This window comes from Leptodactylus fuscus, chromosome 1 (genome assembly GCF_031893055.1).
Source record: "Leptodactylus fuscus isolate aLepFus1 chromosome 1, aLepFus1.hap2, whole genome shotgun sequence".
Classification (NCBI taxonomy): domain Eukaryota; kingdom Metazoa; phylum Chordata; class Amphibia; order Anura; family Leptodactylidae; genus Leptodactylus; species Leptodactylus fuscus.
The window spans coordinates 7,301,885-7,316,985 of NC_134265.1; the positions used below are offsets into that span (position 1 = coordinate 7,301,885).

At 44.6% G+C, this 15,101-nt stretch overlaps 1 protein-coding gene across 1 annotated transcript in view; it reads left to right on the plus strand.

The window, feature by feature from the left end:
* LOC142194383 (uncharacterized) overlaps positions 1 to 15,101 on the plus strand; it is a 386,321-nt gene that overhangs the window by 232,748 nt on the left and 138,472 nt on the right. Inside the window, 1 exon segment of the mRNA XM_075263533.1 lies at positions 10,253 to 11,227. Coding sequence (XP_075119634.1) covers positions 10,253 to 11,227 — 975 coding nt within the window.

The following is a 15,101-nucleotide window of genomic DNA, read 5'->3' on the forward strand; positions in this document are numbered from 1 at the left end:
ACACACAGACAGCTCTGCTACATATACATCACACACAGACGGCTCTGCTACATACACGTCACACGCAGACGACTCCGCTATATACACGTCACACAGACGGCTCCACTACATACATGTCACATGCAGACGACTCCGCTACATAAACGTCACACACAGCTCTGCTACATACACATCACACACAGACGGCTCTGCTACATACACGTAACATGCAGACGACTCCGCTACATACACGTCACACACAGACGACTCCGCTACATAGACGTCACACACAGACAGCTCTGCTACATATACATCACACACAGACGGCTCTGCTACATACACGTCACACGCAGACGACTCCGCTACATAAACGTCACACACAGCTCTGCTACATACACGTCACACGCAGACGACTCCACTACATAAACGTCACACACAGCTCTGCTACATAGACATCAAACACAGACGGCTCTGCTACATACACATCACTCACAGACGGCTCCGCTACATACACGTCACACACAGCTTTTTTTTTATTTTTTATCGAAGGCCTCTATCTGGGCCGACATCACATCAAGTGCACGAAAAAAGTGGGATTGATTCTGTGACTTCTCCCACACAGGTGACATCATCACAGGTCCTTTAGCTCACTAGGATTTAAAGTACAGTATTTTCTGCACAGATGAAGTGATAACAGCAGGACCTGATCATGTGACTCCTTGACTCTTCCCACATCTATGACATCATCACAGGTCCTGTGAGCAGACGGCTGCTGTACCCGAGGAGGTAAATGCTCGCTCTCAGCCCTTCTCATACATTCAGTCTCCCTCCTCGTGCCCCCCACACACTATAATGTCCTCCTTGTGGCCCCCACACACTATAATGTCCTCCTTGTGGCCCCCCACACACTATAATGTCCTCCTTGTGGCCCCCACACACTATATTGTCCTCCCTGTGGCCCCCACACACTGTAATGTCCTCCTTGTGGCCCCCACACACTATAATGTCCTCCCCGTGGCCCCCACACACTATAATGTTCTCATTGTGGCCCCCACACACTATAATGTCCTCCTTGTGGCCTTGTTGGAGGTTACAATAGACTTGAGACTGGGAAGGAGATTCACCTTCCAGCAATGACCCTAAACCTCCAGCCTGAGCTCCAGTGAATGGTTTCGATCACAGAATATTCCGCTCTTAGAACGGCCCAGTCACAGTCCAGACCTAAATCCCATTGAGCATCTGTGGCAAGACATGAAAATTGCTGTTCACAGACGCTCCATCCAATCTGGCTGCAAAGAAGGAGAAGGGGCAGAAATCTCATCTCTAGATGTGCAAAGCTGGTAGAGACCGAGCCCAAAAGACTTGTAGCTGGAATTGTAGCCAAAGGCGGCTCTACAAAGTATTGCTATAGGGGGATGAAGACTTTTGCACGCCACACTTGTCAGATGTTTATTGGATTACAATGTTGATAACCTTGTATCATTTTCCTTCCACTTCACAATTATCTGATACTTTGTGTTGTTATCACTGAATATCTCAAGAAAATACATTTAACCCCTTCCCGACATCCACCGTACTAGTACGGCGGACATCGGGTGTTTAACTATGGCGGCCGCCCGGGAGTCGGGCAGTCGCTATAGCTGCTGGGTGCCTACTGTTTTACTCAGTAGACACCCAGTGCTAATGCCTCCGGTCGATGCCCAGACCAATTGGAGGCATTAACCCTTCCGGCGCCTCAGTCAAACCAGAGTGAGGCGCCATTTTGCCGGCATGCTCCAGGGCCGACGTCACATTGGCATGACAGCCGGGAGCCTTCCCTCTCCTCACAGTACTCGGCCATAGACGAGTACTGGGGGGGGCGGTCCTCCCTGCTCTCACAATACAGCGCTTATAGGCGTTGCTGTGAGGAAGGGCGTTCCTGACTGTCAGAAATGATATTATGACGGTGAAGAGATACGGTACCAGCACTGATAGCTCTTCACTGGGGGCACAGATCGTGAAAGCTGACAGTGCGCTGAATTCAGCGCAATGTTTGGATTTCTAGCGGTATATAAAACCGCATGTGCCCCAACTCATGAAAGGTCCTATTTAAGTTTGTGGTTTTGACAAAATGTGTCAAAGTTCAGCCTCTGTATCAGTGTTAGATCTCTGGATGGAACATACTCCGGGACACTCATTCCTCATATGTCCCTACAGCGGGGCCCATTCTCTGCGTCTTCTATACCAACATGTAAGATTCTGCTCATTTCAGTAAGTCACAAACCTACAGATTCCCGTTGGCCACTTTCTCCTCTGCATTAGTAACTTGTTGTTGCACGTTGCGTACTAGGCTGTAATACTTCCTCTTCTGTCAGGGTCAGGGAGGACTGTACAGTTAGTTCCAGTGTGCTGGTAATATCAGGGGCCGAGTGTCTTCACCTCTATGGCCAGTAGATTGTAGTCCAGACAGAAATGTGGGAGATCTATCTGTGACAGTTGTGGCTGTTCCAAGAGATCGATGGACGAACCATCACTTGTTGTGACTGAAGCTGCAGGGAAAGTCAGTGTCATCTGTACAAGTGTCAGCTCCGTATCTTTGGACTCTTCCTCACCTTCTTGAGGGTATCTTTCTACTCCTTAATCTGGGCCAGCTCCTTCTACAGCTCTAACCTATTGGCCCAGAATTCCATGTGGTCAGAGTTATCTGCTGGAACATAGGAACCAACTAGTTATGACTGTATTAGAAAAAACTAAAGTTCCACTTACCTATATATATTCTTTTTCATCGGGTGTATGTTCTTTCGGGATTCACGGCACACATAGTTATGACTGTACCTGCTGGTGCAGCCGGTGGGTGTCAGTGGCCTGTTGTGGGTCTAGTTGTTGTTGTGAGGTGACACATTTCTGGTTCCTCATGTTCCAGATACTGTTCTGGCTGCTGCTGCTCGTCCTCCAGCTACTTGTTACTTTGGCACTGGCAGAGGAGTCGGAGTGTCTCTCAGTATGAACACATCCCAAAATGGCCCTGTCCACCTCAGCTAAAACCTTATGTCATGTCTTTGGCTGCGAGGCTGTAAGGTGATGCGAGAACCACAGCCCATGTCTCAAACACGTGTCTCCTCAGTATATTCGCTGCGCAGTGCATGTTAGAAAGGGACATATTAGTAGTTAAGTATTTGGTATCTGTTTTGTTTAAAAAAAAATTAACTATGTGGAATATTCGGTTTTACTTCAGCTCGTAATGAATCGGTTTGCTCATCTCCACTATGAACCTATTGTCACATCAGTGGCATGTGATTCTCCACAGTTTCCACGTTGGTTATTCCCAATGGCGCCATTTCTCCGCTCACAATACACTTTCACCAAAGCAGCGAATGGACAGTTCACAACCTGCGCTGTTGGAGAAATATGGTCACCCTTGGTCCGACAGCCAATAATCATCCCTTGTGCAACTCTGATAAATCGCCCCCTTTACCCGAGACAACAATGAGATTCTGTTCAGCCTATCACACACCTTATATACCCACCAAGCCGGCCCACAACAAGTCACATCCTTCCTGAGCTACACGCTGCCGATGTCAGAAGTAGGAGGTGGTGATAATAATGGGACTCAACTCTTCTATTTATTCCATGGGATTCCGTGTAGCGATTACATTGTCTCATCTTCTCTCCATTCAGGTTCCTACAATATAGAATCCTCTCAGTATCTTCTATATAAGAGAATATTCCTGATTCATCCATCAAGGATGGAAAGAGACAGGAACAAGATGGCGGAAAGTCTATTAAATCTCACCCTAGAGATCATCTACCAGCTTACTGGAGAGGTGAGAGATTCTGATGATGTCATCATGACATCATTCTTATCTATAGTAATAACAGATGATATGACTGGAGAGGTGATGGACTCTGGACATGTATGTAGTGAGATTTATTAATGTGTCTCCCCATAACCAGGATTACACAGTAGTGAAGAAGACCTCTAGTGGGCGCTGTCAGGCTCCTGTGTATGATGGATATGGAGGAACCCTGAGCCCAATCCCGGGGCCTCCACCTCACCCCCTGATACAGGAGGAGATCAATGGACAGAAGATCCTAGAACTCACCCACAAGATGCTGGATCTGCTGACTGGAGAGGTGACAGTGCTGGGAATGCTGGGACATTATACAGTAACTGGAGGGGTCGGGGTGATGACTGTATCATTGTGTTGTCAGGTTCCTATAAGGTGTCAGGATGTCGCTGTCTATTTCTCCATGGAGGAGTGGGAGTATTTAGAAGGACACAAGGATCTGTACAAGGAGGTGATGATGGAGGACCAGCAGCCCCTCACATCAGCAGGTAATAGACATGACTATATACACATGGACTTCCATTATTTGTATGTACAGAATGAATTCAGTCCCTGTCTGTGTTTCCTACAGGTAGATCCAGTAAGAGGACAACACCGGAGAGATGTCCCAGTCCTCTTCTTCCACAGGATGATCAGGTAGATGGAGATATTCCCTATGATGTGTAGACGGGCTGTGAAGTCCTTGTGGTCAGTCTTGTTGTATCCAGCAGTATTATATGGTTATATACATGGGCGGTGTCATTGAGCCGCCATCTAATATGTTTATCCGGCTTCTCACAGACCTGCAGCTACTGTCAGGACATCTTCCATCTTCATGCGGATTAATGATCTAGAACATTCTCTGTGACTTCCCCATTTGTCCGGTGACTTTTACATTATTTGTTTCCCAGATTTTCCATCAGGATAAAGATGTGAGCGACATTAATGCTATATCTATGAGAATAAAGGAAGAGCCCTATGTGAGTGGTGATGAGGAGTGTGAGGAGGACATTCCTACAGGTAATAATAATAAATTTTATTTTTATAGCACCAACATATTCTGCAGTACTGTACAATTAGTAGGAGTCAAATATAGACAGACAGATATGTTGCACACCTAATGAGTTGACACTGGTGTGGTTGGGGGGGTTTATATTCTTTATTAAAGGGGTTGGCCACTTTCAGACCAATATTGACAAACAAATGTACAATAAAAAGTTATACAATTTTCCCATATACTTTCTGTATCAATTCCTCACGGTTTTCTAGATTTCGGCTTGCTGTCATTCATTCTGTTACTTCTGGAGGATGAAACTCTGACCATGGTCATGTGATTTACGGTCCGTGGTCATGTGATGAGGACACAGGTGCCGCTCGTTACAGTCACAGCACAATATTCAGACGGCTGCCTGGTAACGAGCAGCACGTGTCCTCATCACATGACCACGGACCGTAAATCACATGACCATGGTCAGAGTTTCATCCTCCAGAAGTAACAGAATGAATGACAGCAAGCCGAAATCTAGAAAACCGTGAGGAATTGATACAGAAAGTATATGGGAAAATTGTATAACTTTTTATTGTACATTTGTTTGTCAATATTGGTCTGAAAGTGGCCAACCTCTTTAACTTTTATCTGTAATCATAAGGGACATGCATCAAACTGGAGAGTAGGACCTCCCTTCTTCTTGCTATCTGAGGTGCACTACAATAAGTGTCCCACCAGAAACACACTTCTGAGATAGATGGTCCCATTCTAGTGTCATATTACAGGTCCTGTATACTGCTATCCTGACACTAGGTAACATCAAATTTGTGTGTGGTGGATCTTTCTCTGTATATATCTCACAGATACATTGCAAAGAAAGTCATTTCACACAATGGGACTGAGGGCCCTACTCGCAAGAGCTTACAATCTATGAGGTAGAGGGGGTGACACAAGAGGTAGCAGGGGCGGCATTGCTTATGCAGAGGTCAGACATAAAACTTTGAGCTGTCACCAGTCGTGTCCTGTAACATGTGGATGGAGCTTGGACATACAGAGTTAGACTGAAATGGCCTCATATCATGTGGGGTAATGTGGGAGCGGGAACAGAGGAGGGTTAAATTTTGGGGATTCTAATGACGGTACAGAAGGGTTTACATTAGGAATTGTGATAGGCCTGTCTGATAAGATGTGTCTTTAATTTGCACTTGAAGCTGTAGAAATTGGGAAGTAATCTGATTGTCCGGGGTAGAGCATTCCAGAGAAGTGGTGCAGCTCGGGAGAAGTCTTGTATACGAGCGTGGGAGGTTCTGATAATAGAAGATGTAAGTGTTAGGTGATTGAGTGAGCGGAGAGCACGGGTTGGGCGATAGACAGAGATGAGGGAGGAAATGTAGGGAGGTGCGGCATTATGGAGAGCCTTGTGGATGAGAGTGATAACTTTATATTGTATTCTATAATGAATAGGCAGCCAGTGTAACGACTGGCACAGACCCGAGGCCTCGCTGTAGTGACCGGCACAGACTGGAGGCCTCGCTGTAGCGTCTAGCTTGATAGATGAGCCTGGCCGCTGCATTCAGAATAGATTGTAGAGGGGAGAGTTTACTGGGAGGAAGACCGATTAGTAAGGAGTTACAGTAGTCAAGACGAGAATGAATCAGAGAGACAATAAGTATCTTTAATGTATCTCTGGTAAGGAAAGGGTGTGTTCTGGAGATGTTTTTGAGGTGGAGGTGACATGAGCGTGCAAATGATTTAATATGAGAAGTGAACGAAAGGTCTGCGTCAAAAAAAACATGAACCCGAGGCAGCAGACCTGATGCCTAGGAGTTATAGTAAGGCCTGAGACTGCAATGGATATATCAGGGACAGATCTATTAGATGGTGGAAACAGTAGTAGTTCAGTCTTAGAGAGATTTAGTTTCAGATACAGCGAGGACATGATATTAGAGACAGCAGAGAGACAGTCACTGGTGTTCTGTATTAGTGCAGTGGTGATGTTACAGGCAGATGTGTATAATTGGGTGTCATCAGCATAAAGATGGTACCGGAAGCCAAATCTGGTGATGGTTTGTCCGAAGGGGGCTGTGTAGAAAGAGAAAGCAGGGGGCCTAGGACCGAGCACTGAGGAACCCCAACAGCAAGGGAAAGAGGGGAGGAAACAGAGCCCGCAAATGATACACTGAAAGTGCGGTCTGAGAGATAAGAGGAGAACCAGGAGAGCACAGTGTCCTTGAGGCCAACTGAGCGGAGCATAGTGAGGAGGAGTTGATGGTCAACAGTGTCAAAAGCTGTAGAGAGGTCCAGAAGAATAAGAAGAGAGAAGTCACCATTAGATTTAGCCATTAGGAGATCATTGGAGACTTTTGTTTCAGTAGAGTGCAGAGCGCAGAAACTAGATTATAAGCGGTCAAGCCTAGAGTTAGGAGAGAGATAGTGGATTAAATGAGAATAGACCATGCATTCCAAGAGTTTAGAGATGAAGGGGAGGTTAGAGACGGGTCGATAGTTAGCAGCACAGGATGGGTCCAGAGAGGGTTTTTTCAATAGCGGGATTATAACAGCATGCTTGAAGGAGGATGGGAAAAATTCCATAAGAGAGAGAGAGATTAAATATATTAGTAAGGGAAGTCTTAACAGCAGGTGACAGAGATTTGAGAAGGTGTGAGGGGAAGGTGTCACTATTGCAGATTGTAGGGCAAGATGAAGAAAGTAGCTGAGAGACTTTCTCTTCTGTAACAGGTTCAAAAGATGAGAATGGACAGTCTGAAGTGCGGTTGGTGATTGGGCAGTTATTTCCTGATGGATCTTATCAATTTTGTCATGGAAATAAGTGGCCATGCCATCAGCACTAAGGTCTGTGAATGGCGTCTGCACCTTGGGTGTGAGTAAGGAGTGAAGTTTCAAAAAGCCTTTTAGGGTTGCTGGAGAGTGAAGAGATGAGGGCGGTGAAATGGTCTTGTTTGGCGAGGTAAAGGGCAGAACTATATGTTTTAAGCATAAATTTGAAGTGGAGGAAATCTGCAGGTGAACGTGATTTTCTCCAGAGACGTTCGGCACACCTAGAGCACCGCTGAAAAAAAGTGTGGTGTGTGCCAGGGCTGCTGCCTCCTACGTCGAACTTTGCGAGTGGAGAGGGAGCCACCTTATCCAATGCATTTTTAAGGGCTTCATTATAATGACTGGTGGCCAGATTGGGACAGAAGATTGAGGAGATGGGGGACAGAGAGGACTGTAGAGTGTCTGAGAGGTGCTGGGTGTCGATAGCACGCAAATTCCTATATGTGTGATGGGCAGGTGTATCCTGTGAAGGAGAGAGGGCACTGATGGTGAGAGACAGAAGATTATGATCAGAGAGGGGCAGAGAAGAGTTAGTAAATTTAGAAACCACCCAGGTGAGGAGGTAAAATACTAATAATACCTGAATATAAATGTGACACCACTATAGGGGGTAATAAATGTAGTATAGTATAGAACGTACAGCAGGAATATGGACTTGACATCGATGTGAACGAGGCAAATTTCTTCCTCACCGGCTGTCAGTCCTCGTGAAGGGAAATAATTTACCAGAATTATATAGCAGATTATTTCAGGTAGCGGAAAAATAATCCTTCTGCTCGATCTTCAGGCATATTCCACCTCAGAGCTCTATGGAAATAAATGGGAGGTGGAAAATCCGGCCTGGCCAGTAAGGAATCTGATGGAGATTCGGGGGCTGATTTGGTAAAGCGGAAAAATTCTTCTAAATTCCTGAAGCAGCTTCTACAAATGTCACTGTGTAAACCTCACCTTAGACCCCAATCACACTATGTAATCCGGACTAGAAATTCTGGTCTGTACATCAGTGTTATGGTCAGCAGGGTTTATTAAAAAAAAAAAAAACTAAATAAATGAAAACCCTGCGGAGCCCTCTGGGCTTCTGAACTGCTAACACCTAGTGCGAACACTGTATGACAGTTGGTGTCACTGCCAGCTAAATTAAACCACCAGGTGTGCTCTGTTGCCAATCACAGAGATCAGTGCAGTTAGAGCAGCCGCTACAAATAAACAAACTGGCTAGCCAGAACTCCTGGACTAGCCAGAGACCAACTAAACCTTGCGTGTTGCTGTTCAACCCAACAACCAAGGCCACTACTCCCAATCCCACTTCCAGTAAACCCTGACTGAGAAGTAATGCTAGCTAAGCTTACTGAGTACTACCACACACCATACAAGGCAGCATGCTGCCTGACTAACAGTGGCATTGCTGTCTCAGGGCTCGTTCACATCTGCGTTCAAGGGGTCCGTTCTGCAGGTTTCCGTTTCCTGCATAAAACAGAGCAGGAGACGGAAACCTGCAGGAGTCTATCTCACCCATTCATTTGAATGGGTGAGAAAGATGTCTGGCCGTGAGCGGCAGTGAGCGTTTTGCGCTCTCCGCCGCAAAACCGGGTTTTATAATCCGGACACAGAGTCGGACATGCAGTACTCTGTGTCCGGATTAAAAAATACGGTTTTGCGGCGGAGAGCATAAAACGCTCACCGCCGCTCACAGCTGGCATGCAGAAGACGGAAGGCACAGAACGGAAGGCTGAACGCAGGTGTGAACCTAGCGTCAGGGTAAAATTGCTAGCTGGGCCAACTAAGGAATTACAGGCTGGAAACCATACACACACGCACACACATTATATCAGGTTTGTGAATGGATCTTAGAGCGCCAGGCGATCAGGCCAGCCACCTTATATAGCCAAGGGGCGGTCACCAGCAAATAGCCCAGCTGCACAATCCGAGCATCCACTGGTCGACACACCAGTCCATCAAAGAGTCGACCACGCCTGGCTGTTGCAAGGCAGATTAACCCCTGCAACCCTGAACTACGCAGAAGAACAGGCAGCGATGCCCATCTCATGGCCGCAGCTTCTGCACAATCCTAACAATCAGTCACATTTCCCAGCCTAAACTCTGTCCACACACCAGGACTCCCCGTATCTTAGTGATCTATGACGCTAGGAGTCCCTGCTTCCTTGTGACTCCACAGACCCTACTACATACTGTATGGGACAGCAGATCCGCGGTGAGTTCAGGCTGGGAAATCCAGCAGACGTGGTTTGGATTCTGTTGTGTGTATGGGGTGTAATACAGTAAGCTTTATGGTGTCCTACAGTATTATTCTACATAAGTGGCCATATTTAAGCAGCCATGGATTGTGTTCACCTCTACAGTGACCTAGAGCAGTGGTGGCGTCTTCTGCCCCGCTTCATTACTAGTCACTATCACTGACCTCCGTCTCAGCACAGTGAATACTAATGAAGTAGGCCGCGCTGCCGTCGTTTGCTGCCTGTGCCACTGACTTCACTTCTTCACATGGTCTGAAGCGTCTCAGGCAGCGGCAGCTCAGTGGGGAATATACATATTACAATTTTTTAATAATATAACCTTATGTCTCTTTTCTTCTTGTCAGATGACTGTACCAGGAGCTCAGAGGGACATCTGATATCTATAGATTATAAAGCACAAGAGCCATATGAAGAGCATGTCATTACCCCAGATATACCCTCAGCCCTTCAGGAGAAAGATCTTTCTTTTAATTCATCACAGTCTGTTAAGCAAAATGAAAGATGCAAAAGTGGTGTTATACATCAGAGAACTCACACAGGAGAGAAGCCATATTCATGTGCAGAATGTGTGAAATGTTTTATTCTTAAATCAAGTCTTGTTGTACATCAAAAAATTCACACAGGGGAGAAGCCATATTCATGCCCAGAATGTGAGAAATGTTTTATCACCAAATCACATCTTGTTGAACATAAAAGAACTCACACAGGAGAGAAGCCATATTTATGCCCAGAATGTGAGAAATGTTTTACTCGTAAATCAAGTCTTGTTGAACATCAAAAAATTCACACAGGGGAGAAGCCATATTCATGCCCAGAATGTGAGAAATGTTTTAACACCAAATCTTATCTTTTTGAACATAAAAGAACTCACACAGGGGAGAAGCCGTATTTATGCCCAGAATGTGGGAAATGTTTTACTCAGAAATCAACTCTTGGTAGACATCAGAGAATTCACACAGGGGAGAAGCCGTATTTATGCCCAGACTGTGGGAAATGCTTTGCTCAGAAATCACATCTTGTTGAACATTACAGAATTCATGCAGGCGAGAAGTCCTATTCATGCCAAGAATGTGGGAAATATTTCACTGACAAATCACATTTTGTTGAACATCAAAGAACTCACACAGGGGAAAAGGCATTTTCATGCTCAGAATGTGGGAAGTGTTTTACTCAGAAATCAAATCTTATTGAACATAAAAGAACTCACACAGGAGAGAAGCCATATTCGTGCCCAGAATGTGGGAAGTGTTTTACTCAGAAATCAACTATTGTTAGACATCAGAGAATTCATACAGGGGAGAAGCCATTTTTATGCCCACAATGTGAGAAATGTTTTACTCAGAAATCACATCTTGTTAGACATCTGAGAATTCACACATAATCGTCAATTCATGTTTTGCATTTCAAGCAATTGTAAATCTGAAAGGGGTCTGAAATTGTAAATCTGAAATTGCAGAGATTTCGTAAGTAGTGTCAGAAAGATTGAACTCTAGCGTCAGGGTAGCCAGGGACTCCTCAGTATCGTTTTTAATGGTAGGAACAAACTCAGCGGGTGCCTGTGGGTGGAGAACGTTTTCTTGGGAAACCCCCAGTGTTTGTGATTCCCTTTTGCATTTATGGGAGGATTCAGCTGTTTGTATTTGAGATAGAAGGCGCCTTGTTGAATGTGACACTCTTTAATGCTTCCAGTGGTATGCGGAGAGGAGTCTTTTCACATTTGTTATGGTGAAGAAAGTCCATAATGGTTTGTGAAATCGACATTGTACATGCTGGGTTTTTTAAAGGCTGCAGTTAACAGTCCAGCCCCATTCACCTCTAGTCTGATCAGGGATTGGCAAGGAAAAGAGATTGAGAGTTTGATCAGACCACTTGGTAGGATCTATGTTAGTACGAGGGTCCCATGCCAGCAAATGGTGATTGATAAGAGAGTAGTGATCTACTGTGAGTGTTGTAAACTTGTATAAAATAGGTGCAGTCTGTCACCTGGGGATGAAGGGTCCATAAGATGTCGAAGAGCCCCATGTCAGCATTCTTAGATTTCAGGGTCTGTAAATGTGACAAAGGGATGGAGAACCTACCTGACGAGGAATCCATTATTGCTTCCATGGTTAAGTTCATCTCTCTTACCATGACCACCGACCCTTCAGCAAATTCAGCACACGACATAAAGAACAGAGCGACAGACTTAAATTAACTCTGGTTTGGGAGATTGAAATTAAAGATCGGGAATAATTTCTCATTTATAGGTATTTTTTGAAACAAATAATGATCATAGAGACTTCAAACTTCAGTTGCAGGTGAAATTATTAGAATCCTTTATCACTGATCCAGTGTGGAGGATATTTACAGACAATATATCCAAATATAGTAGAGATATGTGTATGTGCCAGAGTGACCTTCATCAGATTCTCTGACTCAATAGCAAGGAAAAATTAAGTGCAGGTCAAAAACAGGTAGTTTGAAACCAGCATCTACCCCGTGCATCCGAGCACTAGGACATGACCATGGCTTGGAGGTCTGTATATAAGCCAAAAGTAACTCCCTTTGATTTACCGTCAGGGTTGGAGCTGTGGAACAAGTGAGGAAAATATCAGTTTACTGTTGTGAGCACGGGCCCGTCTTAAATTAGGTTTCCTGTAGCAGTAGGATGTCAGCCCTTTCTTGTGCATGTTGTAGAGTATCCAGGTCCTCTTCTGCGGCAAAATTGAAGCGTCTGATGTTCAGGGAGTCTGTATACTGAAGTCTGGCCATTCTTCAATGGGAAGGCAATACCTGTAAAAGAGGAGAAGAGAAAAAAGAATAGGGGGGAGAAAGAGGGGAGGGAGGAAAGTAAGAGGGCAGAGAAGAAGTGTTTGGAGGGAGGTTAGGTAGTCAAGGCATTTATTGTTACCTCTTTAACCCTGAGACCTAACCCAGGGGAAGGGTAAAGGCAAAACTGTTCTATGAACAAACCTTAAGGACAGGGATGTCCAAGTCAATATGTTTCTACTACATCAAACTTGTTATCAATAAAAAAAATAACAAAAAATGTTATTAAATTCTTGGACAGAAACATTGCTTATCGATTATGTCCACGAGCTCCATGACATTGTGAAGTTACACTGCGGCTTCTTATCATACATGGAGTTTGATATGTTGTAATAAAATACACAAGATCGAAGAAATCATTTGGAGTTTCGTCCATCCTTTTCCTAAATTTCTCATCTATGCCAGCAGCCATCCCCCACTGCTCTGACACTTATCACCTATCCTGACCCCGCCATCACCAGAACAGGGCTCTTGTATTTGCAATACTGCTCCAGTCATTTCTATGGGAAGGCTGATAGGAAGGAGAGATCAGTCTTCCATTATCTCTGGCAGTCCCAAAGAGATGAACGGGTTGGGAAAATCTCATATACAGTGCTTTGCAAAGTATTCGGCCCCGTGGAACTTTTCAACCTTTTGCCATATTTCAGGCTTCAAACATAAAGATATCAAATTTAAATTTTTGGGGGAAGATTCAACAACAAGTGGGAGACAATTGTGAAGTGGAACGAAATTTATCGGATATGTTAAACTTTTTTAACAACTAAAAAACTGAAACGTGGGGCGTGCAAAATTATTCGGCCCCTTTACTTTTAGTGCAGCAAACTCCGTTCAGTTCAGTTCTCTGAATGATCCAATGTTGTCGTAAATGACTGATGATGATAAATAGAATCCACCTGTGTGTAACCAAGTCTCCGTATAACTGCACCTGCTCTGTGATAGGCTTAGGGGTCTGTATAAAGCGCAGAGAGCATCATGAAGACCAAGGAACACACCAGGCAGGTCCCAGATACTGTTGTGGAGTAGTCAGTACACACTACCACTCATCAGAGCTTTAGTCTAGGTTTCCATAGTAATCCAGCAATTTTTCTTCACTGCTGTATGTCAGCTTTAAAGAGGCTGTGCGCTGTGGATGACACTGTTACACAAGGTCACATACACACAGCTTTACTCCAGGTATCCATAACAACCTATTGCAGGTTTTTCACTGATATACAAAATGAGATACACATGCTCACATGACACGTATGGACACACACACACAAAGGACATAATAAATACACCAGTGCAAAACTGGGCAATTCTTATGGGGCCACTACACAAACAAAAATTATATGTACCCGTGTGAAGACGGGTCCTCCTGCTAGTTTATAATATAGAGAGATTTACCTTTGTCTATTAGTAGGAAAAGAAATAAGTGGCTTATTCGCCATTCTCTTCAAAGCATAAAATTATAGGCCATTTTGTATGACAGACAGAGAAGCAGCAGGACATGAACAGGGGAGGACACAGGCCTAAATGTTTCTGGTCCAGGCACAGGTCGCAGCAGAGTAAGGGGGCGTGGCAGCAGGGGTCACTCACAGAGGTCTGAGCTCCCAGTGTCAGCTAGTGGTCATGTCTTGACCAGTAACCCAACGGTTGTAAAATGGTCGACTCTCTTTGCTTCATCCCAAGTCACATCAGACACCCTCAGCCAAGAGTTGGTGGGTTCGTTAGACACAACCCTTAGTTAGCATGGCCCTGTGCCCCCAACCTGCCTCTTTACTTTTCTGTTCCCTCAGCTAGAGAAGTAATACAAGAAGTTCTTGACTTGTTAACTTAAAGTCTTTTGGTTTATAGATTTCTAAGAATATTAATACAGTAGATCATATTGTGCAGATATTATAAGAACATTGTTCAAAAAAGGTTCCTATTGTGAAGATGTTGATATAAGATGTTGCATGTACTGATGTCTGTCCTATAATAATAAGGATCTCTTGTGCACAAACTCATTTCCGGAATTTTCTTGTCCTTATTTTGATAAGTAATTATAACGACCACTTGTCACTATGTGACAGCACTGCAAGTATTAATATGCGCTCACTACATACCAGTTCTGGGGGTTCTCCGTGGACCTTACTCACCAAACAAACATTCCCTATCGTCATACCAGCAGCACAATGTGGGATATTTCTGCCTATGTGTGCTGGTAGGACAGGTGGAATTTTTAATCAGCAATAATTAATATGCCTGACTAGGAGACCTTCCACCGCATGTTTTTTTCTGTCCTGTGATGGTGGGACAGGTGTTCGAGGCTGTGGCCTCCTGTATGGGTTGAAGGAAGGTGTCTGCAAACCTTCTTCTTTTCCTTTTATTTCTTTCTGAGAGAAAGATCTAGGTTTATATTGCAGTCTTTTGTCTTACCTGCATTTGCAGGTTGTTACTGACATT